Below are 27,277 nucleotides of genomic sequence, written 5' to 3'. Positions count from 1 at the left end.
ATGTAAATGGCTTTGAGGTAACTTGTGATGAAAAGTTGTGGATAAACTTGGGTTTTTTTTGCTTCTACATTTAAGTTTTCATAAGCTATGCCTATAGGTGGTGCAAGCTTTCACTCTGACTACCCCTTGGGCTGCTTGCTGCAGGTCAACCTGATGCAATATATGAAACTGAGCACCTCCCGGGACTTCCGTATCAATGTGTCTACTTTGGAGAACGCTCTACAGGAACAAAATGCTGAAGATAGGGAGAATGAGCCAGCCAACGACCAGGTCAGTAGTAGACATTCTAAAAAGATGCAATCTATTTTCTGCCAATATAAATGTAAATCTGTACTTCCAAAGTGCCTTCTATGAAATTCATATGAAGCTTAGTCAGTTGTATGCTAATGGTAAATACCCATTTCTGTACAATGGCAACTTGTTTTGAAGTGTGGGGAATATCCCTTTGCATCATCCTGACTACTCAATTTCACCACTGAGTCTCAGCAGCCTCTGTGGGGGGTGAGGAAGACACATGAATGCTAATGAGATGACAAAAATGAAGAACATGACACTTTTCTAGCAGAAGTTAATTTTCAGAGGTGTTTTTCAGAGTAAAAATTGCTTTAAACAGCAGGTTTTAAAATTGTGTTTCAGTAACTCAGGACTCCTCTGGCGCATTTACTAATAGCCTGTTTTCATCTCTTTTAGAGCACTGCATCTACCCAATCCAACACCAGGCAGGAACCCAAAACTAAGAGGCGTCGTAAAAAATAAGAGCTGCCTTGGTCATTCCCAAGTGACTACTGTAGCTTGGTTCTGCTTGCCCTGTGAAGCATTAATGGCGAAAGATGAATGTCTCATTTTTAAGATGGGCTTTAATTAGGTTTCTGCTTGCCATACGAATGACATGCAATTCTCTGAATGCTTGTACCACAACAGGCTACTGAATAACCATCCTGGCACAGCCCAGTTAAAGTGAAATCTGTCCTTCTGGATGTTCTGTCAGTGATTCACCTTTGCAGCTGTAGCCTGTTTTAATGATAGCCCTGAAGTCTTCTCCCTCTTCTCAGTGAAAAAGTGCAAATCACAGGGAGTGGGCAGGTCTCCTTGCGTAAGCTGCTTCTGGGAGGATTCACTGAGCTGGTAGGTTTCCCGTCAGTTGAAGTCTTGCATCCTATTTTTGTTTATGCAATGACCCTTTGGTTATTTTGAGAAGTTGATATATATCAAGAGCATCACCTGAAAGAAATTAAATAGTCATGTTTACACCCCCCAGCCACATAACAGATACTGAAAACCACTTTGAGATCTACTTGTTGATCTTGAAATAGCTAGCAAGCTGGGAAGGGAATAGAACAAGTAATCAACACCACTGTTTATTCCAAAACTACTGATATTACAAGAGAATGGTGGAGAATATTCCTAAATCTAGGACTGACCGCCATTTTTCTAAAATGCATTTTCCCTAAAAGATTTGCTTTAAAGGATTCCTGCCAGAGCTTAATTTAATAAAATACATGAACCCTTCTCCTGCAGTGGTTTCTTCTCAAGCTGTCCTAGTTGGAACAAAATTGCCATTGCAGCTCAATAATTAACAAGCTTTAGTTATAAGTTGTTTAAACACTCATTAATTCACGCCAATTAAAAAGTGATTATGTCAAGTGCTGAGCATAATTACTACTTGTGAGACAAGATTTCATCTTGAAGTGTTTGTAAGCACTCTGTTATTTACACTGTACCTTTGCACTATTTCCAGTCAGTGGCTGGATAACAAGCCTAGAGCTGATGGAGTGAGAACAAGCAATATGGGAAAGCCAGATGTTGCAGAACGGCTTCCCTATGCAAATGTATCAAAGCATAATAAAATGTTACATTGGGCAAAGAACCAAAGACTGACTGGGACATCCCACAGGTATTGTGAAGATGGACTCTCTCCTTTCTGTGGGAAACTAAGACTGCTGTGCATACTTACCTAAGTATAAGTTTCAGTGAATTGAGTGAGGTTTTCTGCTGGGTAATAGGGCTGTCTTTCTACTTGCACAAAAATGTAAGGTGTATCATATTGCAGTTCTTGTGGCAGCAACACAAACAACATCATGACAACAGCAGGTGAGGTGAGTGAGCAGGCAGGTGGCCCAGGAAGGCCTTTCCATGTTCCCTGTGTCACCGCTGCCTACTTGCATGTGGACACACACACATACAACAAGGAAGCCCGAGATCTAAATGAGTGAGTGGCCTGGCTGAATGAGGGCTGCTTGTCATTAAGGGAATGAGCCTTGCAACAGTGATGGTGCTTGTGTAAACAAGAGGGGTAGCAGAGCAACAAAAGCAGGAGTGGCAGCCCCAGTGCTACAGAAGCAGATAGGGATCTATTTGGTCACTCTTCATCCCATAGTGAAGGGAACATGCAAGTGCAAGCCTGACTCCTGGACTCACTCAGAGGACAAATTCTGGAGAAAGGAGATCCAAGCAGAGCCTTGTTGAACTGGAAGGCTTTAAAAGGACATTTACAAGTTTTTGGCCAAAACCATACACTGGGGATGGTCTAGTTAGCACATAAAACCATGGCTTAGTGCAAATGAACAGTCATGGGTTCCCAAAGTGCAGATCATGGCTGTTGTGCTCATGCCAGTCTTGCTGCTGTGCTTCCCGTATTGCATCTGAAGCCAGTCTTGTGGTTTGCCTCACTCTAGACAAACTGGTTCATCCAGAATGAGAGACAAGCTACCCTTCGCTGGGAAGTAGCACAGCAACTATGATCTTCATTCCAGGAACTCACTCACTGGTGCTGAACCATGGTTTGGCTTAATGTTATATGCAAAGTGGATCAATATATATATGGCTATTCCAATGAGTAGACATAAATTATTATTCAGTAGTAGCACAACAGGATTCAGATAATATTTCTGTGAGAAAAGGAGGTGCTAGCTTCTCTAGAATTAAGAAAGTGGCACAATACTCACCCTGGGGAATATTGTATCTTCTTTCCATCCCTGTTGGGTTAGATGGAGTGACACAATCCATCGTCACCTCTTTCCTTAAGCACCGATCAATGTCCACAGCACTAAAGAAGGCCACTGACTGAGGCAGATCTTGAATACCCAGTTTATATGAAAACATGCACCTGAAAATACAAGCAATGCAAGTAGTACAGATTTAGGAAATTCTTCTGAAAGGTGTCAGCTTTCAGTTATCACATCAACTACAGGCCCAAATCCTCACATGCTTTTACAATTCTTTTTCTTTTTTAAAGACAAACAAACTCAAACTCACCTGAGTGCAGTAGTGCTCTCTCTACTTGTGATTGCCAGCAGCTGATATTCAGAGGCATAATGCCTCGGACAGTCAGCACTTTCCCCCCAGCCAGAACTCACAGGAACATGAGGCAAGGACAGGAGTGACACACCAATGAAGGATAGTCTATAAAAGCTGGTCATGTGGTTCCTCACATCTCCCAGGTGGAGATGGACACCTCGTTCACTCAACCCAGAAAAAGTATTTATTGCAAGGATTTGGACAGCCCCACAACCCCAAATTTGATACTATGTCTTCTCTATGTAGTTGCTTTCCCAAGTGCTTAATATATTTGCTCTCAGCCATGGAAGGTAGGCTAGTATTATAAGAAATCTGTCAGACAATCCCTTATTTTCCAGCTGAACAGATATCCTGAACATTGGCCTGTGGAATGCCATGACAAAAATGGTGCTTACCGTGTAAGGAGGTTCGTGATCTGCAGGGCGAGAGCTGCCCGGTAGCGATCCTCACTTTGCACCAGGTATCGCACTTCGTCATGGATGCTGATACAAAACCGCCCATCAATGTTGAACTCTTCAAGGAGCCATTTCATTGACACAAGCATCAGGTGCAGGTAGTCTACAGCCGAGCTTTGGACCACCCAGTTTATTCTGCTGGTTATAAACTGGGAGAGAGAGATACTGTTTTCTATTGTAAACCTCTTGCTTTTCTTGTTGGCTGCCTGCATCTTGAAAAGCATGACCAGCGTATCAATGTACACAACCACTGAAAACTATTGAGCCCTGATCTTTACTGCACAATATATGAATTTGCCAAACACATTTTTAAGGTGGCTTGGAGCTTGCACTGCTCATAGAGTTACAATGAAAGCACTTGGCATGGAAAAGACAACTTGTTGCAAACACTTGATCCACGACATAGCTTGCTACGCTACCTACAGATAACCAAAAAGCACAACCACCTTGCAAATACAGTGGTACCTCGAGTTACAAACACCTCAGGTTATAAACGCTTCAGGTTACAAATTCCGCTAATCTGGAAGAGTTACCTCGAGTTGAGAACTTTGCCCCAGGATGAGAACGGAAATCGTGTGCCAGCGGCGCAGCGGCAGCAAGAGGCCCCATTAGCGAAAGCACGCCTCTGGTTAAGAACAATTTCAGGTTAAGAACGGATCTCCGGAACGAATTAAGTTCGTAACTAGAGGTACCACTGTAACTTTTAAGACTTACAATACTAGGTGTACAATTTCTACTATCCAACCTCCTGCAAATACGTGTTGCTTTTTTGTTGTTGTTATGTAATAAATTACTAACCCTTGTAGATCTCCCCTGCCTGGTTGTCTAGTGGTGATTTTTACTCACTGCAGGCAGTGAAATCCCGCATTACAGCTCTTGCTCTTCTTGGGAAGGCTGCCAGAATCACTCTCAGCCTTTCTCCACAATCATAGACCTGGAAAGGAATGCACCCCACCCCCCGCCTTCAGCATGCACAATCACATGTACATGAATATTGGCGTGCTCTGTGTGGCATGAAGCACACCATGGAAAAATGCCCAGCAGCAAGAGTTTTAGCTGCATGCTCTGCTTCATACAGGCAGCTGGAGAATTTAAATGAAATACTGTTGCTACATGTTGCTGGTCATTGGCTAGATACTTCCTTCTTCCCTTTCCCATTCTCCTAATACCACCTTTGCAGTGAAAACCCTTGCAATGCAAGCTGGGCAAATTACTTCTGCCACCAAAACACGCTGTAATGAAGCAAGGGCTGGAATTCAGAGTCAAGAGGTCAGAGTCAAGAGGGTTCCCTCTCACCTCGCCCTTGACAGCAGCTGGCTCCAATGCTCTGCTGATGTGGCAGCCCAGTACAGGGGTGCGAGGAGATTCTGACATGGCAATGCTTTCCAGTTTATTGAACATTTCAGACTCTGTCCCACTGGCCCACACTCGTCGGTTCACCACATCCCACTTTTTCCTTCGAGACCTGCAATATGAAGAACATAAGAGCTGAACAAGTCATTCAGCAACAGACTTCTGTTTAGGGATTTGTCAAGGTGCAGGTACCAGGGTGCATGGATTGTGCTTACTCCGTCACCAGCTACCTGCTTCCTGACATTTTTCTCTGCAGCATGGAAAATGCAGCTGGAACTCCAGCCCACCTATTTCTTCTCCATTAGACACCTCTCTTTCTCCCACCTACATTGCAGAAGTTTTGTAGCAGTCTCTACTTCTAGGCCTCACAAATTAAAGCCACCACCCAAAATATAAACCCTGGGTCCTGTACCACTAAGTGCTTAGAGTGGAGAAAGAAAAATTCAAGTTAATCAAAAGCAAGGCATTAAAGCCCAGTGATCGAGCTGCTCAGAGAAATGCCTTGTCTCTAGCAGGCAGGGGGTGGGGCAGAGGGAGGGACTCCTCCCTATGGATGCTTCAAGCTTGCCTACTGTATTTTTCGCTCTGTAAGTAAGGGGAGATGTGTGTGTGTCTTATGGAGCTAATGCAGACGGGAGGCTCTGCTCAGCGCTCCCTTTAAAGAGCCCCGTGGAGCGTGTGTGCAGCTCTTGGGGGCTTTTCCCCGAGGAGGAAGAAGGGCTGCCCTTCTCCCTCCTTGGGGAAAAGCCCCCAAGAGCCGCACACACGTTCCATGCACTCTTTAAAGGGAGCGTGGCTCTTGGGGGAGCCTTCATCCCTCTGCCCTGAAGAGGCTTCGCATGGCTATCCCAGAAGCCAGCACAGTAAGAGGCTATCTCAGAAGCCAGATTCCTCTTGCTGTTCTGGCTTCTGGGATTCCGAATATTTTTTTTCCTGTTTTCCTCCTCCAAAAACTTGGTGTGTCTTATAGAGCAAAAAATACGGTAATCTACACAAACTGTGCCTTGACCATGAATGGGAATAGATAATCTGTTTTGGATTACTCTCCTTTAGTAAGAGAGAACGTCAAAAATTATCTCTAAAAGTTCACCATCTTTTGGAGAAAAGGCCATGGCTGTTCACAATCCAGTTATGCTATGGTATCACATAAACCTGCAAAGCACCAGAGACTTTTCTGAAATCCAAAGGAGGACTGAATAGCTACAGCACATATGCCACCCCACCACGGGGGGCGGGGAGGACATTATGTGGTGATAGGAGGGATAGGCTTCAGCTTCTCAAGGATTTCTATTTTCCAAAACACATTTGTTACCCTTTGGCTAAGAGTGCTTGGTGATACTCAGAAGCCACAAGGATGGCTAAATAATTTTTCCAGTGGCCAGGCTTCAGTGGCCCACATAACCTTTTGCCTTTGTCTGTGACCAGCAGGAGAAGGAACTGAGTAAAATGGAGCAGAAGCATGTACAGTGGTACCTCGGGTAACAGACGCTTCAGGTTACAGACTCCACTAACCCAGAAATAGTACCTCTGGTTAAGAACTTTGCTTCAGGATGAGAACAGAAATCGCGCAGCGGCAGCGGGAGGCCCCATTAGCTAAAGTGGTGCTTCAGGTTAAGAACAGTTTCAGGTTAAGAACAGACCTCCAAAATGAATTAAGTTCTTAACCCGAGGTACCACTGTAGATTTTTGTGGTATGGAGTTTAGATGACCATGGCACAGAATTTTGATTTTTAAAAAAGTTTTATTTTACTTTAGTGCCAACAGCCCTGGCTTAGCTCAAGCATAACGTTCTAGTAGAAAACACCTTACCATTTCCCTGCTTCTCTCTTTATCTTCCGCACATCTTCCAGGGACACAGAACCATCCTCTTCCCTTTCTACGGGGATGCCAAGCTCTTTCACCAGCCATTCCCCTTCCTCGGACAGATAGCAGCTGCAAGAGGAGAATGGAATAAGAAACCACAGGAGTTGGGAGGGACCCAAAACTGCCAACACAAAAGACCCCCAAAGTCCAAACTAAGTAGGACCTTCAGCATGGCAGTTCAGGCAATAGTTCAAGTTGGAGCCAAACAGGAACTTAGAGTGAGCAAATAGCCTTGGGGGTAAACTGTTTAGAGCTAAGTCACATGATCTGGGAAAGAAACATCCCCACTCTCCTCACACAATATCCTCTTATCCTGAAAAAGTTGGTGTCATTAGCAAACTTGGCCTCCCCACTGCTTACTTCTAATTCCAGATCATTTATGAACAAAAGCACAGGTCCCAGTACCAATTCTTGGGGGGACTCCACTTTCTACATCTCTCCATTTTGAGAACTGTCCATTCATTCCCAAGCTCTGCTTCCTAATCTTTAACCAGTGACTGATCCACAAGAGGACCTGTCCTCTTATCCCATACTGCACCAAAAGCTGTTTGAAAGTCCAAGTATGCAATGTCTACTTGACCATCGCTATGTTCACTGACATTCTCAAAGACAAGGGAAATACTAATGAGACTGGACTTACCCTAAGGCACCACCAGAGAAGAGCCATTTCCCTCAATGAGACGGAATGGTTCTTTCCAGATATAAAAACTGCAGGCAGTAGTATTTTTAATCACTTTTTTGTTGTTTAAAAAATACACTGCCCAATTACAATGAGTTGTTTTAATTAATCAAAGGGTTTTTTAAATCAAGGTTGCAGAAATTACTACAGAGCACGAACATGATACTATCCAATCAGAGGTGGGCTCTTACCGCCGAATCCCTTTTGTAGCAACATACAACTGGCGAGCCTTTTCACTGGCCTGTTGCTGTGTCAGGCGATGGTTGAACTGCATGAGGAGGCGCTCTGCAAAGGGCTGCCCTGCCCCATAGATGCGCCCATAGTTGAACACTTTGGCATGTTCTCGGCTGATCCCCACTGTGGAGGCCGTCTTGCTGTGCAAGTCTGTGGCATTGCTCTTCTTCCCCTGAAGGGTCATCCAGCCAAAAGCTGTGCTGCCTTTGGTGGAGAAAGAAGGGGTTAGTGTGGTCTTGAAGAGGGTGTGATAAAAGAGACCTTGGAGTGAAACGGGGCCAGGTGTATCTCCGTAATTCTGTACAAGAACAAAATATGGCACTGGATACAAAATGGAGCTCAGAACCTCAGATGTCAATTAAAAACAAGTTTGTAGTCCTTATGGTTGCCTAGATACCATAATGCACACTGTCGGACAAGGGTACTTAAGCCCTGGGGGATGCTCCACAGTTGCTCCAACTGTTCAGCCAGGGCACAAGCTTGGAAAAAATGCCAGCTACGTAGCTGCCAGAAGTGTGTGTGCATGTGTATTCTGTGCACCTTAGGAGCTTCTGTAAGTGTCTGCTTTTGTCAATAAATAATTAAACCGCCAGCCATTTGTCCTCCTTGGCTGAGTGAGCTTAGGACACAAATATATGGTAGTCTCTAGACCCCTATAAATTATTTTAAAGAGATATGTTGGTCTGAAGAAGGCAAAAAGTGGAATTTCTAATATGTAGTTTACATACTGTACTGTAAAATACTGTACTGTATTTCAAAAACACAGCATTAGCTATGATAGCTAAACAGAGCTTTCACATTCCCAGGCAGCTCGTATACCCCTGACTATCAGCTGCTGAAGGAACAGACAGGGAAGGGCCATTGTGAGTGGAAACGCTCACCATGCATGCCAGCAAAATGAGCTTCTCCCAAGACAGCTGCTATCCAAAGTTCCTGGGAATCCACATCAGCTCCAACCAGATGGTAGCCAGAAGGGGCCTGGACCATAGCTTTCAACTCACTGCCCACCCTGTCAGTCTGCAAGACACAGAGAACATAAGAAGATTCCTGCTAGATCAAACCAAAGACCCACCTAGTCCATCACTGTGTTCACACAGTGGCTAAGCAGGCCCAGAGTGCAACAGCACTCTCCTGCTCATGGATATATTATTACAGAATCTTCTAGTTACAGCAGTGATAGCCCAAGCTCGTAATTGGAAATCCATGCTCCAAAAATCAAAATAGCTAATGAACTAATTGGACTTTGTAGTAATGAATAAACGAACCGATAAATTATGTTTGCCAGAATGGCTTCTCTATTCCTGTAAATTAGCCAAAGGTGTCTATTTCTTATAGATTGGAATTCTCATTATGGACAAGAAAAGCAGGATGGACATATCTTTGGGCAACTGTATTTCAGTTTCTCTCTCACAGTAAGCATAAAAAGCATTAGAAAATCCATACATACTCTGGCATTACTGGCTGTCAACCAGGTGGGCTCCACAGCTCGGCGAGTTATTGTCCCGGCAGTTACCACCTGTGGCAGGATGGCTCCATAGCTATTCTCCTCGTCATAGTCTGGGTGCCTACAGAAACATCAGGGCGAGCCCATTTCATATAACATGAGGAAGCCAGCCTTGCTAGTGATCAAGTAGCTACTTGACAGGAACAGCTAAGACTGCAGGTAAACCGACACATCCTACAGAGGCGAAGGGTTCTAAAAGATTTTGCTGGAGTAGCTGCTAAGCAGCTGTTCATGAACATTCATCACTCTTAACTGGCTGTTACTCTTCAGGTAATATACATCTCTGACATTTGCTTGAAACCCAATAACCTGGTGGAGATTCTTGAGAGAACGCAGAACTTATTCCAAGTCATACAACTAGCCCATCTAGACTTATGGAATAAGTGGCATGCAAATCTGGTTAAATAAACCAGACTCAGCAGGCAAGTCCTTTGTGAGCCAGAAGTAGAAATGTATCCTGCAATTACTCCAGTATCTGGGATAAAGCCCCCCTCCCATGCTCAATAGCAAAAACATGGATGGCAATCTGTCAGGGATTCTTTAACTGTGGTTCCTGTATTGCAGGGGGCTGGACTAGATTGCCCTTGTGGTCCCTTCCAACCCTACCATTCTATGATTCTTTGAATATCAGCTGCTCTTCCAAAACAGAATCCTTTTACTTTCACAGTCCAGATAATTTACAGCATGGCTACACATTACATTTGCCAGGGGAGAGCAGCCTGAATGTGCAGAAACTGTCTGCTGAGAGCTCAAAAGATTCTCCACCAACAGGCAGCAAAAGCTGGAGGCGATACAGATCAGATAGCAAAACAGGGCTGCTATTTTTCCACAGGAGCTGGAAAAGGGAGGAACAGGGAAAACTGAGAGGTAGTACAACAGAAATCAACAAAAACGCTGCTTCTGAGAGCAGCCAGCTTTGCAACTTGCTAGTCTGATTTGTAAGACTGAAGATCTTTGAAGAAAGAGCAGAAAAACAGAAGTTTGGAACCTAGACACACCACCTGCTTCTAGAGATCAGAAGAGACTTGTGAACGCATCCCAAATTATATTGTGTTGTTTGTTGTTGTTGTTGTTGTTGTTGTTGTAAGTCACTTTGGTAACTAAATTTGGCTGAAATAAAAGGGGGAAAATGACATCTCTGTATGTGTACCTGGTCACAGATCGAGGCAGCTCCCCTTTCTTCAACCACACCACCATCTGGGAACTGACAAAACAAAAGGGAAACAAACTTCAGAAAGCAAACAGCAGAAGCTAAAGAACTAATGTCTTGCATTGGTCCTTGTCTCCTTGCCTGACCACACCAAGTCTCAAGCCCTTAGCAGGCCATAAAAGGAAGAATTGAGCTGAGCTAGTGTTTTATCCAGGGCTCAACAAGCCCAGTAATAAGACTGAACTATACCAAGCACACACCCCCAAAAAACCTACCTCCCCATAGCACTTAGCAAATTGAAGATGACTCAGGGGAGGGGCTCCTCTCTTGTTGCAAAGATTAAAATTTAAAGGTTGGAGTAAAGTATACAAACTGAATGGTTCATGGCACAAGAAGCACATTTACCTTGGTACTGAAAGAAGAACTTGAATTATCACCATACAGCATGGGAGCGGGGATTAAAGTGTCATGCAGTTCTGCAGACTGGTAATTTAATTCAAAGGAAGTCACCCCTCACCTGATTCTTTTGTGAGCATTTCTCCAAAAGGAGATCTTCTTGTTGATTTCAAGAGCTTGTGTCCCTTCTGTGGCCCCTATGCCAGCTTTCAGGGTGCCATCCTCCATTTTGGGCAAGAAATCCTTAGCAAATGGGCTTCCAACGTTGTTTTCATTCCCATCCTTTTAACAGCAGGAGATGGAAGTTTGCTTTAGCTTAAGGTATCGGTTATAAAATGGGATTAGCCAGCATAAAACCCTCCTCCCTACTACATATGAAGTTGCCTTACAGAAACCCTTAACGGTCCAGTCCAGCAGCTTCTATTCTGACCAGCAGCAACTCCGATAACTGGATTATGACCTCCTTAACACTTGTGAAATGTCAAAGAAGCAATGCCTTGGAGCATGGGTAAGATGCATTTCCTTTCCCAAGGAACAATCCTTAACACCAGTCAGAACATCTGGCAATAGGGATAAAGACTTCTAGGTCACAAACTGCATTTTCCAGGCCGATTTGAACACTTGGCACCTCTTGCACATACTTTGTTCTATTCAGGAAAGAAATATTACATTTCCAATAGAATTTAATAAGAGGCTTCATTTCAGTGGCAAAGGTGCATAGCCTTGAGAGGTCTATAAAACCATAACTACACTCTTATCCCCCCCCCCACAAGGATATTAGAGAAAAGAAAAATAATCAAGTGGAAAAAATTAGTGTATACTCAAGGGGGTGGGGGAATATTCCCTGTCTGGTGTTTAACATCCTCCATATATCACAGACACTTTATTGCATATATAATTTAATGAATTTCTGGTTTTAAAGTTCAATTAACTGAACTTGAGAAAATTATCAATTATTTCTATATACAAGAAATTCCTGCTCACCTTGTGAGGTAGCCTGAAAAACCAGCACCCAGGGATATTGACCTCATTGTAAGGACCATTGCCATGGTGATAGTCAGGATAACTCTTTGAATGGTCCAGCTCATCCTGTTGGCAAACCAATGCAGGGTTAGTTGGACCTGAATGTACAAGGATGTACAAGAAAACAAAATAGACAACTCAAGATGTAGGAATGCCCCACCTCATAAAGGCAAACCAAAAGGTTTTAGAGAAGCATTCTTGATTAGATATCTGAATGATGTTTTTACCATCCATGCCAGCAGGGCCTCAACCACCTCTGTCATATTTAAGAGGAACAGTCACCAAAAAGTTGGGAAAATAGATCCCTCTCAATCTTTCTAGGAACTCTTGATGATGCTCTCAAAATTCTGCAATGCTTGATGCCACCAATTTGCTATGGTTCCTCCCCTCCCATTATACCTAAGATCAGGGTTGCTGGAGTAGACAAAGGGTTTGGGGCATTTGGGAACGCTCTTCCTACTACCTCCCCAATCAGACGAGCCCCTCATTCAGGCTTTTGCCCAGCACTCCCAAGATTCACTACTCAAAGCACACAGGTTTAGGCAATACATGAGTACAGATTTTCCCTCAATTACTGTTTTTCTCTCGAGGGGGTATACCATTACCTCACTAAATTGCTTGGTTACAGGATCTGAATCCATCTCCATCTCCGCACGGCTGAGCTCTTCAACCTGGCATGAGGGAAAGAGATCTCTTTAACAGCTAAGCTCATTCTCCCCTCCCACATCTACTCATTTTCCTGATCCCCATCTGACCAAGAAGGTCTTTCCCAAGTGAGGAAAACAAAAACTCTTCGCGTGTAGAAACCTAGCTTAGCTTCATCCTTGACATGCTAGCTTTCTTTATCCAGTGAGTTTTCTTTTTAATATGGAGAAAAATCACTTATGCAATGCCTTTACCAGTTACCTGAAATTGTACAGTTTAGCAAGAACTGCGCCACATAATTCTACTGATCATGTATCACAGCTGTGAGACACACAATTTGTACCTTATGCCAGAAAGCGCTATTTTCTGTTAACATGAGCTCTTCTTCCAGCGTGGTGTCCAGTGAGATAGGTTGCTCTTTGCCTTTCTCCTTGCAGTGTTCCCGGTACAGATGCTCAATAACCCTACAGTTAAGGGAAAAGTAGTTTTGCTTTCACTGAATTCAGCAAATTATCCTGTTTCTTGATCCCATTTGCAAAGCAATGCTAAACTTTGCCATAAGAATGTTACCTGACAAGGAGATTGGTGCACTGGGCCTGCTCACTTTAATGAAAGTAGTTTTTCATTGAAGGATGTTGAGCACCTCACACCTTTACTCATTTGCAAATATCAGACCTAAAAATAGCTTTCCTTTTTGCAATTGGCTATAGTTCAGCCATACAGAAGTGTGATGCTCCTATGCCGACATTTCTACACCCAGACAAGCAAGAGGCACTATTGCCATTCATGAACAAATTCCACTCAAGCAAAACAACTGGAGGATGGAGTGGCCTGGAGGGCCAGACAGAGGCCTGGAATTTGGTCCCCCAGTCCTGAAGTTCCCCACCCCTGGTTTACAAGGCCTAGCTCTTACATGTCATTCTCCAGGGCTAGGGAACATTCCTTACGTCTCACTGCAATTCACTGTGGGGCTGAAAGAAGACAAGGAGGAAAGGAGGAAGAAGAAAGAGCTGTGTGTGGTGGGGGCCCCTATACCCATCTTTTGGACCCTCTGGGAAACTCAACAAATCTGCTATACCCAGAATTGTGTGTGCTGAGTGCAGCTGAATGGGACACAGCTGTAGGCAGCCTGAGGAAGTACCATCTACCTTGGGCCTGCTCAAAAAAGCAAATTTTGCATTACAGCTCCTGAGATGAAAGAGTATGTTTTCATCTATTTTAGGAGACAACTGGATGTCATTTTGAATCAAGATGGCAAACTGAACCTTTTGCACTGATTTTAGCCACTGATTTCAAAACTGAACTCTTCCCACCCCCTTTCTTTGAACTGGAAAGCATCACAGAACAATGAATAAAATGGAGTGATGTGTGGACAATCCAGTATAAATCCATAACTACTGCATAAATATATGTTGCAGAACGCACCCTAAAAATCCACCTGGACGGTCCCTGAAAGGTACCAAAGTGAATAAATGAAGCTCTCTCCTGCTGAGAGCACTTTCTCTGCTTGTCTTTGGAGGCAACTGCTTAGGTCAGAAGCAGATTAAAATCATCACACCTGCAGGGTACAACAAATGGGCTACGAAAGGAGGTGAATCTCCTGGAGAACCATGCATGCAACTGCATTTGCTCACCTTCATCCTTTTTCTAAAACGTGCCTCTCACAATTCTCCCCTCTTTTGGGTTCCAAGTATAGCTCTGGTGGCAGAGACCCAGTAGTGCTTTATTCACTAAGCATAATCAACAATTCTCCCCTCTTTTGTTACTTTTGTGTCCTACCTCTTCCTTTTCTGCTTTCCACTCCAAACTCAGCAATTTTAAACTATAAGCTCCTTAGAGTAAGGACCTATCTTTTTTCTGTGACTGTATGATGCAATGCATACACTGATTGCACTGCATCAAATAATATTATTACTAGCAACAATTATAGACCATGGCAGCTTTGTTGCTCTCTTCACCCCAGAATGCACTTCTTACCTGAAGGGGCAAGTAGGCAAGTCAGCATCTGTAGTCCCCTCTGGCAGGTTGTCACTCCTCCCTGGCACCAGGTAACCCCAGCCGTATTTCTCAGAGTAGTGCAATGGAAAGCCATCCCAGGTGAGCCTCATGAGCTTTGGGGTCACTCTCATCTGAAGGCTGATAAGGCTGGGCCCAGGCACCCAGCTGGGATCATCCAGTCTCTGGCACAGCTTACGATACCACCTATGCAAGGGGAGAGTAGACCACAAAGTCAACATAAAGCTTTCCTCAATAATGCTAGATAATTGGTTGTTCAGATTAAATTTTATACCAAATTGCTCAAAGGCCTTCACCAAGGAGCTGTATGGAAATTCATTAAATAATAATTATATCTCCTGTCAGAGTTGATTTTACACAGTTTAACAAAAGCTACCTGCTCTGTCACTGATGCTTCCAGGTGGCCTGCTCCTTTTTTAAAGTACAGAACATTTCCAATCGAGCTGCTAATGGGAGACTCTGGTTGCTGACTCTCTTCTCAATACATTTATAATCTGAACGGCACTGACTCAGTTTGAATACATAGAAGCATGTCTCATTGCAGGAAATTAATTATAGGGGGGGGCTTCCATTCTACAATGCTATGCTTCATTAGCAGCAGTAGTAAACTTTTTTCAGGCTGAGGGCTGCACTGGCTTATGGCCAACCCTTGGGGGGAGGGGTTACGTGTCAAACTGGGTGTGGCCAGTGTAAGAAGTGGGTGTGACCAGGGCTCCCATTCAAAAAGCTGCCTTCTGAGACTTTCCCACCAGCCATTCTACACTATTGAAAATAATTATTCATCATTCATTATTAAATTCAATCATTTTTAAAAGAGGCTGAATTTGGGGAGACTTGGGGATCATAAAATACTTTTGTGAGGGTTGGATATGGGTTGTAAGTTAGCCACCCGTAATCTTCACTATACTACATAGGCCTGTGACCTTGCCAATGGAATTCTGTATGTTCACAGCAAACGGAATAATTCAGACAAATAAGTGGTTGTTTGACCAATCGTCTTATAAATCAAACTGTTCTAACTTTTAGACAAAAAACATCCACTCAGCATGATAGGAATGTTAACAATTTATTTTACTCTTTTTTAAATGCCAACTGTAAAGTAGGTCTACTTCTCAGGAACCTGGGTAAATCTATGTCTAAGCTGCACACTTTTGATAACAGATGGAGGCTCTCGTGGGCAAATGCTCTATTTTAAAAAAATCCATGCACATAGAAAACTAACATATTAGAAGACTAAACTGGAATCCTTCTTCCTGACAAAGAGATGAACAAAAGGTCCTAGGAGGGTCACTGTCTACAACTTCCCTTTAGTAACGCACCCTGGATGGCCAGGCAGGTGTTGAATTCTCTTTGGCTGCAAAGCTACAGTCCCCTTCAGACGGTCCAAGCACAATCGGCTCTCAGGGAGTTGCTGTTCTTCCTCTTCAGTTGGAGGTCCCGGATCTGTTTCCATGATACAACAAATCAGGAAGGAATTATTTTTTCAATGAGTACAGTTGTTGACAAGGCTGTTTTATAACTACAGTACATATTACATCAAAAGGCTTAAGAATCTACGTGGATACAGTTATTTGGTGGCCTGCAAAGCCTATAATCCAATGCAGAATTTGACAGCTAGCAAATTTCTAAAACTCTTAATGGCCAAGAGGAATTCAAATACATGAGTGTTTAATGCACAGTAGCCTAGGGAAGAGTAGAAATGTAACTTTAATGGTCAGGAGAGAAATGTTTTCTTGCTGAAATGTGTCAGCTCTGTAACACTCCATAGTTCTTATGTTCCTCCACTGGCTCTATATTGCACTCCAAACACCTGTGTATTCCATATTTATCCTCCAAGACTGTAATTAAGAAATAAATAAAAATGCAACACCACAGACACCCTTTTTAAAAAAGCACCTCTGGGATCTCAGGACTTTTAAAGATTCTCTGGTAATACTATCGTACTTTGAAATCACTTGAGAGCTGGATGCAAAACATTCTGCCTGCAATACACACACGCTGAGGTACGTATTTCAGGCTCGTAAATAAGATTTTAAAAGATGCTTGCTCCTACCCAATTGCAAAGACAGCTTAGCGGAAGGGATCTGGATCAAGGGTAGATTATATGCTTTGGATCCAAGAGGTAACAGGTTCAACCCCTAGCGTCACCAGGTCAGCTGGAAAGAACCCAAGAGAGCTATTGCCAATCCGTACAGACAATGCTAAACCAGATAGACAAAAGATCTCATTCCATCTGAGGTATATTCTTTCTCTCTCTCTCTGATTAAGATTTAGGAGAGAAAGATTACAACTGCCAGTAGACAGTAGCTGTGTGCTAGCAAGCTAGTAGTCAATTATGACGATGCTCTTACCTTCCTGCCACTCTAGCATGGAGGCTTTTTCCACAGCTTTGGGCAATTCATCATTACTATCTTCATTCTTCTTCTTCCCAATTTTCTTCTTCTTTTGCTTAAATTCCTGGAGATCCCACTCTAGATCCCACAACCAGGGATCACATTTGTACCTGTTTTGATACATCAGACCAACCACCACAGGTTAATTTGAAGAATACTTTTTTCAATTTCCATCAGTGAGATCTTGGTCTACAAACTCCTGTTTATTTACAGCAAGGGAGAGGAGCTGAAAGGGTACTTTTCTCCACCATGTCATAGCAACAACTTCTCAGTTTATCTAGAAGCACTCACTGCTGAAACTGTGCCAAACAAATTCCTTTACTAAGTAGTAGTCTGCTTAATGAAACAGTATTGCATTTCACAAAACCCGCAGTCTCAATTCTATCTCAACCTTGCAGTCTTTTTTTAGGGGAATTGCCCCACCCCCACCCCCAAGCATACTACAGATTTTAATGCCAGAACTAAATGTCAGCTGAAACTGTGGTCTGAGAACCCAGTTCTCCAACTGCAAAGATGAGGGGGAGATGTGGCAGATGTGCGTACATTCTAAATCTTCCACATTTCCCCTTTTCATCTTCTGTCCTGGTCTACCTCCTCAGCTGAGTTTCCCTGAGATGTAGCAAGCATGCAATTGGGACCCCAACCAGAGGGAGGGTTGAGTGATGCATCCTCCTTCCAGCTCTGTTGCTGCTTCATAGTGTTCTCCCCTGCCACTGCTTAATGGAGAACCAGGTCTTCACCAATTATGAAGCTCTGGCTTAAGCAGCAGTGCACTGTAACAGTGATTATGATAATACCCCCACCTTTCCTCATGAAGCAGCTGGCAGGCATTGTCAGCTAGGTTCATCAAGGATTTCTTCATCTCCTTTTGCAGCTCTTCATAAGTGACCTGAGCTTCATCCAGGTACCTCTCCCAGTTCTGATTGACAGGAAGGTAGGAGACTCCCATTTCCAGCATCCCTGCAAATGTGACAGGATGGGGACACCTAACCAAGAAACAGAAAAGGGGGGTAATAACAGAGTGGAGCCAGAATGTTGGAAGCAACTGGACTAAGCTATGTAAACTAGACATCTGTTGACCTTAGCATACAATGGAAGCAGATCGTAAGAGCATGTCACACTATGCATAACCAACGGACAGAACCAAGGATGGATCCATGTAGATAAAAGCCTGAGGTCACATTGCTAGGAACAAGATCCAATAGCTGAGAGCACTGATCTGGGTAACAGATGGACCCCTTCACTCTCTCTCATATGTGCATGGATGTCATTAATTCCAATGAAGCCAATTAAGTTCTGGAATTGGGGCACTCTTTTTTTTACAGCAAAGTCAAAAGTGTACTCTTTACTCCTGACATTGGGCAGTCCGCAAGGACGGATTGCCCACAAGGGCTATTCCTCCCACCTGGCGGAATGAGATTCCACAAGAGACAAAACATTTTGTGCCTACTCCCACCCACAAGGTTTTTGTATTGTACAAGCTTTCCCCTCACATTCTCTCTGCCCATCACAACAGATGTTTTATTTAATATGACAATCTAGTACAGTGGTACCTCGGGTTATAGACACTTCAGGTTACAGACTCCGCTAACCCAGAAATAGTACCTCGGGTTAAGAACTTTGCTTCAGGATGAGAACGGAAATCGCACGGCGGCGGTGTGGTGGCAGCGGAAGGCCCCATTAGCTAAAGTGGTACCTCAGCTTAAGAACAGTTTCAGGTTAAGAACGGATCTCCAGAACAAATTAAATTCTTAACCTGAGGTACCACTGTACATTGTTTGATGTAACTCACAGAATTATTTGGCTCAGTTTTCCAACGTGCATTGTAAATTCTGGTTAACTATTATCTGTGTTTCTTTCACTGAGAAATTTTGTATATGCACTTGTACCACTTCTGAAGAGTTAAGATGCTTGGGGAGATACTACTTCTTGTTTCTTTCTCGCAAAATTGTAACACTGGTTGATTTGTACTGATACTTTACCACCACGCTGAACCTTGCAAGTTTTATCTGTATCTAAAGAAAGGTGAGACCAGAATCCCTAGCAAGATAAAGTGTAAAGGGGTTTATTGGTAATCTAACACCATCTTGTCCCTAAGATGCTTCTGACATACAAAGGCAACCTAACACTATTGGCTAACCCAGAGCAAGCTATCTCATAAATGGACACACCATAAAAAAGAATTCCACATTTCACAACCTCTCACCACAAATACTTACCTTTCCAAGAAGAGAGGAAGCTGCTCCTGGAATACTTCATAAGTAGCCTGGACATCAAGTGCACAATATCTCATCAGGTCCTTGGAAGGGAGACAGAGAGAATAGAGGGAATGGGAGAATAAATTATGTACACCTGTATCAAAAGCCACATATTACTAAGTCACACCATTGGTCAGTCTATCCTAGTATTCTCCTCTGACTGGCAAAAGCGCTCCAGACTGAAATCATACATCTTTCCCAGGTATACCAAGACCCTTTCCTTCACACTATAGATGCCAGACTTTAAACATGGAACATTCTACATGCAAAGAATATGCTCTACAACTGAGCAGTGGTCTCCTGATTCCTTCCCTTAAAAAGTACCATCCCATAGATTATCTCCCTACCTGGAAGTTATTCCTGATGTCATTCATGCTCCCTTTGACAAAGAGTTCCCGGGCTTCTTTCTCCAGCGGCTGGCCTCCAACATATAAGGCATGCACATCTACTAGATTGTTGATGCTACTAATGTTCACCCAGTCCCAGGAGGCAACCTGCAAGGTAGTAAGGCAGCAGAGTAATGGCTAACTAGTCCACAAACCCCAAAAATGCCCACTTTTGGATGGAAAGCATTTAAAAACATTTAAGAAACCATCAGGTTGGGTCCTCAATCTATAGAAATAAGACTTCCATTATGATTAGTTCTAACCCTCAGAATGAAACAGAACATCTACACAGTCCAGGATCTTTACAAGAATGGCAAGTCCTATGAGACCTTGTCTACACATGTGAATGAGGTGGCAGAAGGTTGAGATGGAATCTTGAACTGAATTACTGCAGACAAATACTGCATTTTTCGCTCTATAAGACGCACCAGACCACAAGACGCCCCTAGTTTTTGGAGGAGGAAAAGAAAAGAAAAATTCTGAAAGCAGCAATCCCTCTTGCTGTTCTGGCTTCTGGGATAGCTATGCAGCCTGCATTCGCTCCATAAGACGCACACACATTTCCCTTACTTTTTAGGAGGGAAAAAGTGAGTCTTATAGAGAAAAAAATGGTAATTCCAGTTTTGAATGATCCTCTACTGTACATAAGAAAAAATCCTTCCTGCCAAGAGAAAAATAGCACAGTAGTGAGAAAGGTTCTATCCTAGTACTTTGTCAACCATGTCTGTTTTCTATTTATGTATTTTTAAAAAATATATAGGTGACTATTTAAAAATATGATCACTCTGTCTAAAGTAAAGCCATCTATTATACCATCTCAGCCCTCCACCACTTCATTCTGATGTATCTGTAGATCAGACTTACTGTGGCATCCATACAGAAATATAGCTATAGTTTGGAAGGCCTTTATCGGAGGATTGCCTATGAAACAATGACAATGCAAGAGGCAACAGAAGTCCATATTACTTAACAAAACTTTTCACACATCTAGGATGTTGCCAATCTCCTCCATGCTGGCTCTGCACTTCTCCCCTCTACTACCAATTCAGAATGCTTTTGCCAAAAAAAAATCTCCCAACTGTCTATGGTGATCTCTATCAGTCTTCTACTAAAAACCCCATGGTGGTGGAACTGCATTTTGCAACTTTAGTAAGAGACAAAATTGTACACATTAAGACATGCAATTATGAGGAAAGGAAGGCAATTAGTTATTTTGGAAGAGAGAAATAAAGTGTTCAGTCCCAGCTAATGTAACCTCAGGTATAAAAATGACATCTCTATCTACCTCTTTCTCCACTCCTCTCATAGGACAGAGTATTAAAAACCAGTTATTCAAGTGTGATGTATGTATGAAATACAGACAGCACTTTAGTTCTGCAAAGTGCTTTCCAACCATCATTACATTCTCACAACAATCCAACAAGGCCAGACATTCTCATTCCCATGTTATATATAAGTATGATTTGATCAAGGTTGCTGAATGTAGAGCCAGAAAGGACTGACACCCAAAACAAAAAAATAGTTTAAAAAAACTAAAACTGGGTTTGAAAGGAGTTTTACTTCTCAATGTGTACATACACATTTATCTTTGTTTCACTGTCACCTCTAGACAAATGGGATTTGTTAGTTTGCAAAACAATATAAAATCCTAAAAATCTGTTTACCGGAGACCAAAGAGGAGCTAGCATCCAGCCACAAGCAGTAATCCTTCTTCCAAACTGCCTTCTGCTCTTGGGGGGGGGGGGGACATCTCCAGTTCAATATACGCTGGAGTACATTACAATCTTATCTAGTGCTGCCGCTTTGCAAGCCCTATAGATATAAATTGGGGCGGCCTTGTGAATAAAAGGAGGGATTAGCATGCAACTCCTCTGTGCCTTTCCAACTCACCTCAGGGCCATCAGTTCTACTCCGTGTTTTCTTGATATGCTGCTGCACCTGTTGCTGCCCTCTTCTCTTGCCATGTTTTGCTGCCATCCAAAGGCTGCGTTGGAATCCTGTTAGCCCGGAGATGGCCATGTGCATACTCATGGTGTCCAGGAAACGCATCTGGGAGCCCTGAAATATTTGTTTTAATGTCACAAACACTGCAAGAGTCATACATGGCAAACCAAAAAATAACATGGTATAGCTCTTGTTATATGCTAAAGACACCTCTTTAGGTTTATCCTACGACATCTAGGATATATGCTATGAAGGCCAACCCTCTTCTTCCTATTGTAAATTATTTTAACTAGTTTTAAAGTTACAGGTATATTTTTATATTGTTATAGCCTGCCTTGGGACCTCATCGTGAAGTGCAAGTAGGAAATCCAGTAAGCAGCAACAAGAGTGAGGCAGCCTGGAGGATAAAAGAGTATTACATAGAACTTGCTATGATGTATGTTCAGGAGCCGGTCAACTGTGGGTCAAGTTCAGCATCATGTCTCACCAACAGAAGCCATATAGATACCTCAGGAAGGGATCACAGGCAGGGTGTGATGCCAAGATTCAAATTCAGAGTTCACAATTTAACTACCCTGCTATCAGGTGAAATTCTAGCCAAACGGCTCGTACCCATACTATACATTCTATCTCCACCCTGAGGATTTGAAATTCTGACTGCAGCTTCTCACCTGCAAAACAGCATCAGAGTGGGGAGCAGGGGGGAAGGGTGGTGCTTAACCCTTCCCTCTTCTGCCTCTTTCCACCTGCAGCTCCTTCTCACAACCACTTTTTCTCCAGCTAGGATTCCAGACTCATACATCTGATCCAAAGAGGAGCTTGAAACCTTGCTGGAGAGAAAAGCGGCAGGTGAATGAAGCATTAATCACCCCTCCTCCTCGGACCATGGTCATCAGAATGTGAATGTATGGGTATGGGAATGTGAATTCGACCTGGCAGGGCCCCCTGAGAAAATTGATGACAGACTGGCAGGCCTGTGGAAATCAACGGACAGATTGTGGGAATGTTCTGTACTGAGGTGTGGAAATGGCGTCTGTCCTTTATGTGATATGGCTCTTGGAGAGAGTAAAATCCACATAGGATATGTTTGTTTTCAACCTGCTTGTGAAGATTATCAGAGATCACAAAGAAAGGAATATATGATAACAACAAGAAGATGAGGAAAATAACAAAGAGACTATCTGGACAGAACTGTGTAATTAAAGCAGCAGCAAGAGTGATGTTTGGATCTCTTTCGGAGCTCGAAGTATGGGTACCCCCAACAAAATTTTAAAAATTTGGCTGTATAATTAGGAACTAATGTGATTTGGAATTAATGTGATTTGATTGGCCTGTTAATAAAAATTATTTTTTTAAAAAATCACCCCTCCTCCTCATGTATGGATTTCCCCTTGCAAATAGTACCCTCCTGACAGCAGTTTGCAGAGAAGCAATGGCTGGGTTTTAAAAATACAAGGCAATAGCAGAACATGTAGCTCTATCATTGGACAAACAACCAACATGGACAGCTGCTTTGTTTGCAACTGCAGCATCAAAGATTCACAAGGACTTTGTAATAAAATAAACACCTAGCTAACTGCTGCGGGGAAAATTTTGCTTCAATACAGATCTGCTATTTGATCTGCTAAACTTCATTTCTACAAGTATTTATTTGTATCTTGTTTGTTGTGCAATTTTCTAAGTTATGGCTCATGGCTATGATAGCAACTGAATTGATACATGTTACCACAAACATCTAGCCTTCAGCCACCAATAACAGCTTGCATACAAGAAAAGATTGGAAGACAAAGATGACTTACCTGAATCAGGTACTGTTCTTTGATGTGTGCACGGTCAAAAGAGACATTGTGACCCACTACCAGCCTCTCTTGCCAATCCTGCTTGGCAAGGCTGCTGCTCGTTTCCAGAGGGATGAGATCTGACAGAGTCAACTGGCTGGACCAGGTGTACCGTTCCTCTAACAGTCGCTTGCTACACCATGAGTACCTGGGGAGCAAACACAACCAGCTGTGTGAACTAAAGCACTCTTTCCAGGGCACGATAGAACACCTGAACCCACCTTCATTTCTTTCTAGATCTGAAAATTTAGTAATTTCAGAAAGAACGCTGCAGCACTGCACTCATTTTAACATCCATATCAATTTCATTTTTGGAAAAAAAAATGTTACAATCCTAAGAAGATTTACTACAGAATGAATCTTGTTGAACTTAGTGGGAGATGCTCAGGAGCCAGCACACGTAAGATCAGACTACAGGAGCACCTACCTTTTAAAACAACTTTGATTTTAACACCTGTGCTTTAGGGGAGGGTCCCCTGCTGTGTGTAAAGCTTGCCCAAACCAAATGGGCACATTCACACAGATGACTAACCATGTAGAGCAGTGTCCAAATAGATCAAGTTCCCAGCAGCTATCACACTGCCAGAGAAGACAAGGACATGGTCATATTAAGAACCTAACATCAAGAATTTGGTGCCTCTTGTTTGGCTCTTCCCTCCCAAAATCCTTTTTTGCTTTCATGCTACGTCTTTGTAATCATAGGGGCAAATAATGTGTTATTTTATTAATTTTTAAGTTGCTTTGTGGGCTCTTCCAACTGAAGAGCAGGGTGAAAACACTTTGAATCACCACCACCAGCATTTATTTATTTTATTTTATTTTAAAATTTTAATTTAACATGGGCCACATATTGTATATGTGTACTGAAGGGATAGCTAAACTAGGATTCATAAGATGAAGTTCAAGAAAACAAGGAAAATACAGCCCCTTTTCCAATTCTCACTTTGCTTTGAAGAAGTTTAGGAGGTGAGAGTTCCAGTGTTCTAATTTAACACATCTCTGACCGTCCCACAGCATCTGTGCACAATCCACACATCTGGTTAAGAATTTTGTGAGTCAACAAAGAGGGCTTCCTCCAAATATATAATGGAAGGTCACACAACCCCCTCCCCCAATACAACATTAATTGTCTCTTCATAAGCACGGTTTCTTGTTCTTGCTCTTTTACAGAAGCCCAGGAAACTCTAGGTGGAAACATTTATTCTCTTCTGGCACTCTTTCAACAACAGAACCCCAGAAGAAAAGATAGCAGCATGATGTATAAGCGGGAGGGGGGTTTCAGCCCAAGGGCCACATTTCTCTCTGGACAAACTTCTGAGGGCCACATGCCAGTGGTGGGTGGGACCAAAGGCAAACACTGGCAGAGCAACAAATACAAATTGTACTTATGTACCATAAGCTAATTACAGGAAAGCAAGAAACATTATCCAAGTGCAAGGACACATTTCAATCATTCAAAAAAAAGGGGGGGGGGGATATGAAGCAGGGCCAGGGAGCAGTGTAGCCTTCAAGGGCCAGAAAGAGACCTAGAGGGCTGCATGGAACTGAGGCTCTCCAGCCTTGCCCTATGGTATGAGACCTGGAACTGAATAAGAACAGGAAGAAGTGGTCTGTTAGAAAGATGTGAGATGCTGATTGATCAGGGGCCTTTGGCCAAAAAGTGGTATATAGGAATAAAACAATGAGCAATGAAAAAAGTATTTTGGGACACTGGGGACAGAAGCAGTGGGACACTGACTAGGTCATGTTGTTGTTGCCTAATAGGTTCTATTTTTATACAAAGTTTGTAGGAACAAAAACTTTCACCCTTCTACCAGAGCTGTCGGCATCTTACCAGGCATTTGAGGAAACAGCTACTGCAAGCGTAGGGCACTGGCCTGCATTCATGCACACTTCCACATCAAACACCAAGGCCCGCTCATCAGGGAAATCAACAGCTGTCTTCTCCCCACTGGGTCCGTATCGTGTCCACCCAGCTTTCCAAGCCCACTCCTGGGGCACTGGTGGGATCCCAAACTGAAGAAGTTCCTTAGCAGCTTCCAGATATGGGAGGCTCTGCTTCTGTGCCAAGATGCGGAAGTGTTCATCGATGTTGGCCCCATACAACTGGGGCAGCTGCAATTCCACATCAGGAAGAGTAGTTGTCTCTTTGCCCCACAAGTCATGCTTCTGCAAGTGTGCCACACTCTTCTGGATGTCTTCCTCTGAATATTCAATCTGGGCACCCCGGAAAATCTGCTCATGAAGATGCTTAGAAAGCATCTGGATGCCAAGTGGATTGATGCGTTGCTGTTTGGGGACAGAACCAGTATCTTGTGCCATCTCCTCCTGAACCAGGCGGCTGGCAGAAGAACCCGAGGACCACCTCTGTATTCCCCGTAATCCGAAGGGACCTGTATTCCACACCAAGCGCTTCATCTTTACTAGAAATGAGCGGCATGGAGGATACAGAAGATCTATCAGGAGACAAAAAGTATTAACAGAATTGAGGTTTCGTGTGGAATTTTTGCCATCCTCCTGCCCAAGATGCTGGGCACATAGTGTTTAAAGTTGTGAAGCGCCTAGACAAGTGTTCCAGATTCAGACAAAGGATTCAAAAACCTCACTCGTCCACAAAGCTTGCAAAATGACTTTGGTCAAATCACTATCTTTCAGTCAGACTGACTTCCCAGGGTTCTTGTGAGGGTAAATGAGGATATGAATAGGAATGGAAGATGAGGCTGCTGGATCAGGGCAACCGCCAATCTAGCCCAGAATCCTGTTCTCAAAGTGGCCAGCCAGATGTCTCTGGGAAGGCTACAAGCTGACCCAAGCACAAAAGCACGCTCCTCTCCCCTGGTTTCTAGCGTCTGGTGTTCAGAAGCATTGCTATCTCCAGCTGTGGAGGCAGAGCATAGTCATCATGGCCACTAGCCATGGAGAGCCGCCATGAATTGGTCTCATCCTGTTGTAAAGCCAACCAAGTTGGTGGCTATCACTACCTTCTGTGGGAGAGCTCCCTAGTTTTAACTATGTGCCACGTAAATAAATACGGGTGTCCCGAGCCCTCTGGAGGGTGAAATAGAAAAGCAGTCCATAATATCTGTGACTGCTAAGAGCAGCCCCTTCCAAAACTACAATTCTATGAAAACAATGATGATTATACTTGTCTTCTTGAGATGATGATGAGAACAATAATTTTAGTATTTGCCACCCATCTAACTGGGTTGCCCCAGCAACTCTGGGTTGCTCCTGACTGAATATTAAAAACACAGTAAAAACACCACCACCAACACTTTGGACACCAAACGTCCAGAGGGCATAAGACGATATTTCTGATTCCCAAATTCCCACCCCCCCCTTCCAAAAAAGAAAAAGAGAGACATATATCTACAGATTATCTCAAAATTTACCTACCCCCCTCAGTTTAGCTTCTTTTCCATGCCACCCAAAGGAGTTAATATTTATTCTCCTCACCAGCACCCCAACCCAAAAGGGGCGCCCACAAATTATCCCCTTCCCTAAATTGGGCTATTTTACCCCCTCCCCCAAAATGGGCTGCCCCTCCTCACAAAAATAGGGTGGTGGTAGGGGGAAGAAGCTATACAGCACCACCACCAGCAGCCCCCACCGCCCGCCCCCTTTCGTGGGTACACGAAGCACCCAAAACACCATGAGGTGATTTTTGCCCACGACCCCAAACTCCGCCCCGCCCCAGAGCTCACGAGGCGAACCTTCCGCCGGCGCGCGACTGGAGTGAGCTCGCCCGACACGGGGGGGGGATTATTATATGGAAGCTACCAAAGTGTCCTTTCGCGTCTTAAACACAGCCCAAATATTGAGAGAACAAGCAGAAAATAGAGA

The 27,277-nt window shown here is 43.4% G+C and overlaps 2 protein-coding genes across 4 annotated transcripts in view; one reads left to right on the top strand and one right to left on the bottom strand.

Moving 5' to 3' along the window:
• The window catches only part of FANCI (FA complementation group I), a 30,567-nt gene extending 28,695 nt beyond the window's left edge, over positions 1-1,872 (top strand). For 2 of the 3 annotated variants that reach the window (XM_081171035.1, XM_081171036.1), the window contains exon 38: positions 145-1,872. In XM_081171035.1, the coding sequence (XP_081027161.1) occupies positions 145-354 (210 nt within the window). In that variant the 3' untranslated portion in view covers positions 355-1,872. The remainder of the gene's footprint in view (positions 1-144) is intronic. The other variant, XM_081171037.1, reaches the window with a different exon arrangement.
• POLG (DNA polymerase gamma, catalytic subunit) lies at positions 840-27,115 on the bottom strand. The gene is made up of 23 exons (XM_081171041.1): positions 26,831-27,115; positions 25,269-25,890; positions 23,396-23,582; positions 21,543-21,710; positions 19,614-19,760; positions 19,228-19,307; positions 17,812-17,994; positions 16,967-17,118; positions 15,935-16,058; positions 14,577-14,801; positions 12,943-13,063; positions 12,560-12,625; positions 11,916-12,020; positions 11,053-11,213; positions 10,536-10,589; positions 9,329-9,446; positions 8,763-8,898; positions 7,839-8,085; positions 6,915-7,037; positions 5,049-5,217; positions 3,693-3,901; positions 2,946-3,106; positions 840-1,221 (listed from the first exon to the last, which is right to left on the bottom strand). The coding sequence occupies exons 2-23, from the start codon at positions 25,850-25,852 to the stop codon at positions 1,157-1,159; spliced, it is 3,585 nt and encodes a 1,194-aa protein (XP_081027167.1). The 5' UTR covers positions 25,853-25,890; positions 26,831-27,115; the 3' UTR covers positions 840-1,156.
• Between the last annotated feature and the right edge of the window lie 162 nt (positions 27,116-27,277).

This window comes from Podarcis bocagei (assembly GCF_964188305.1).
Source record: "Podarcis bocagei genome assembly, chromosome: 14".
NCBI lineage: Eukaryota > Metazoa > Chordata > Lepidosauria > Squamata > Lacertidae > Podarcis > Podarcis bocagei.
The sequence above is the reverse complement of the archived record's forward strand: the minus strand, read 5'-3'. Positions and strand labels throughout refer to the sequence as shown.

Bases quoted from the DNA above. Each gene is read 5' to 3' on its own strand.
- POLG (XM_081171041.1), bottom strand. From the start codon at position 25,852: ATGAAGCGCTTGGTGTGGAATACAGGTCCCTTCGGATTACGGGGAATA. The intron at 16,059-16,966 runs GTAAGAGCATCG...TCATGGAAACAG, and splicing joins CATGCTAGAGTGGCAGGAAG to ATCCGGGACCTCCAACTGAA. The intron at 14,802-15,934 runs GTGCGTTACTAA...CCCCTTGCATAG, and splicing joins CACCTGCCTGGCCATCCAGG to GTGGTATCGTAAGCTGTGCC.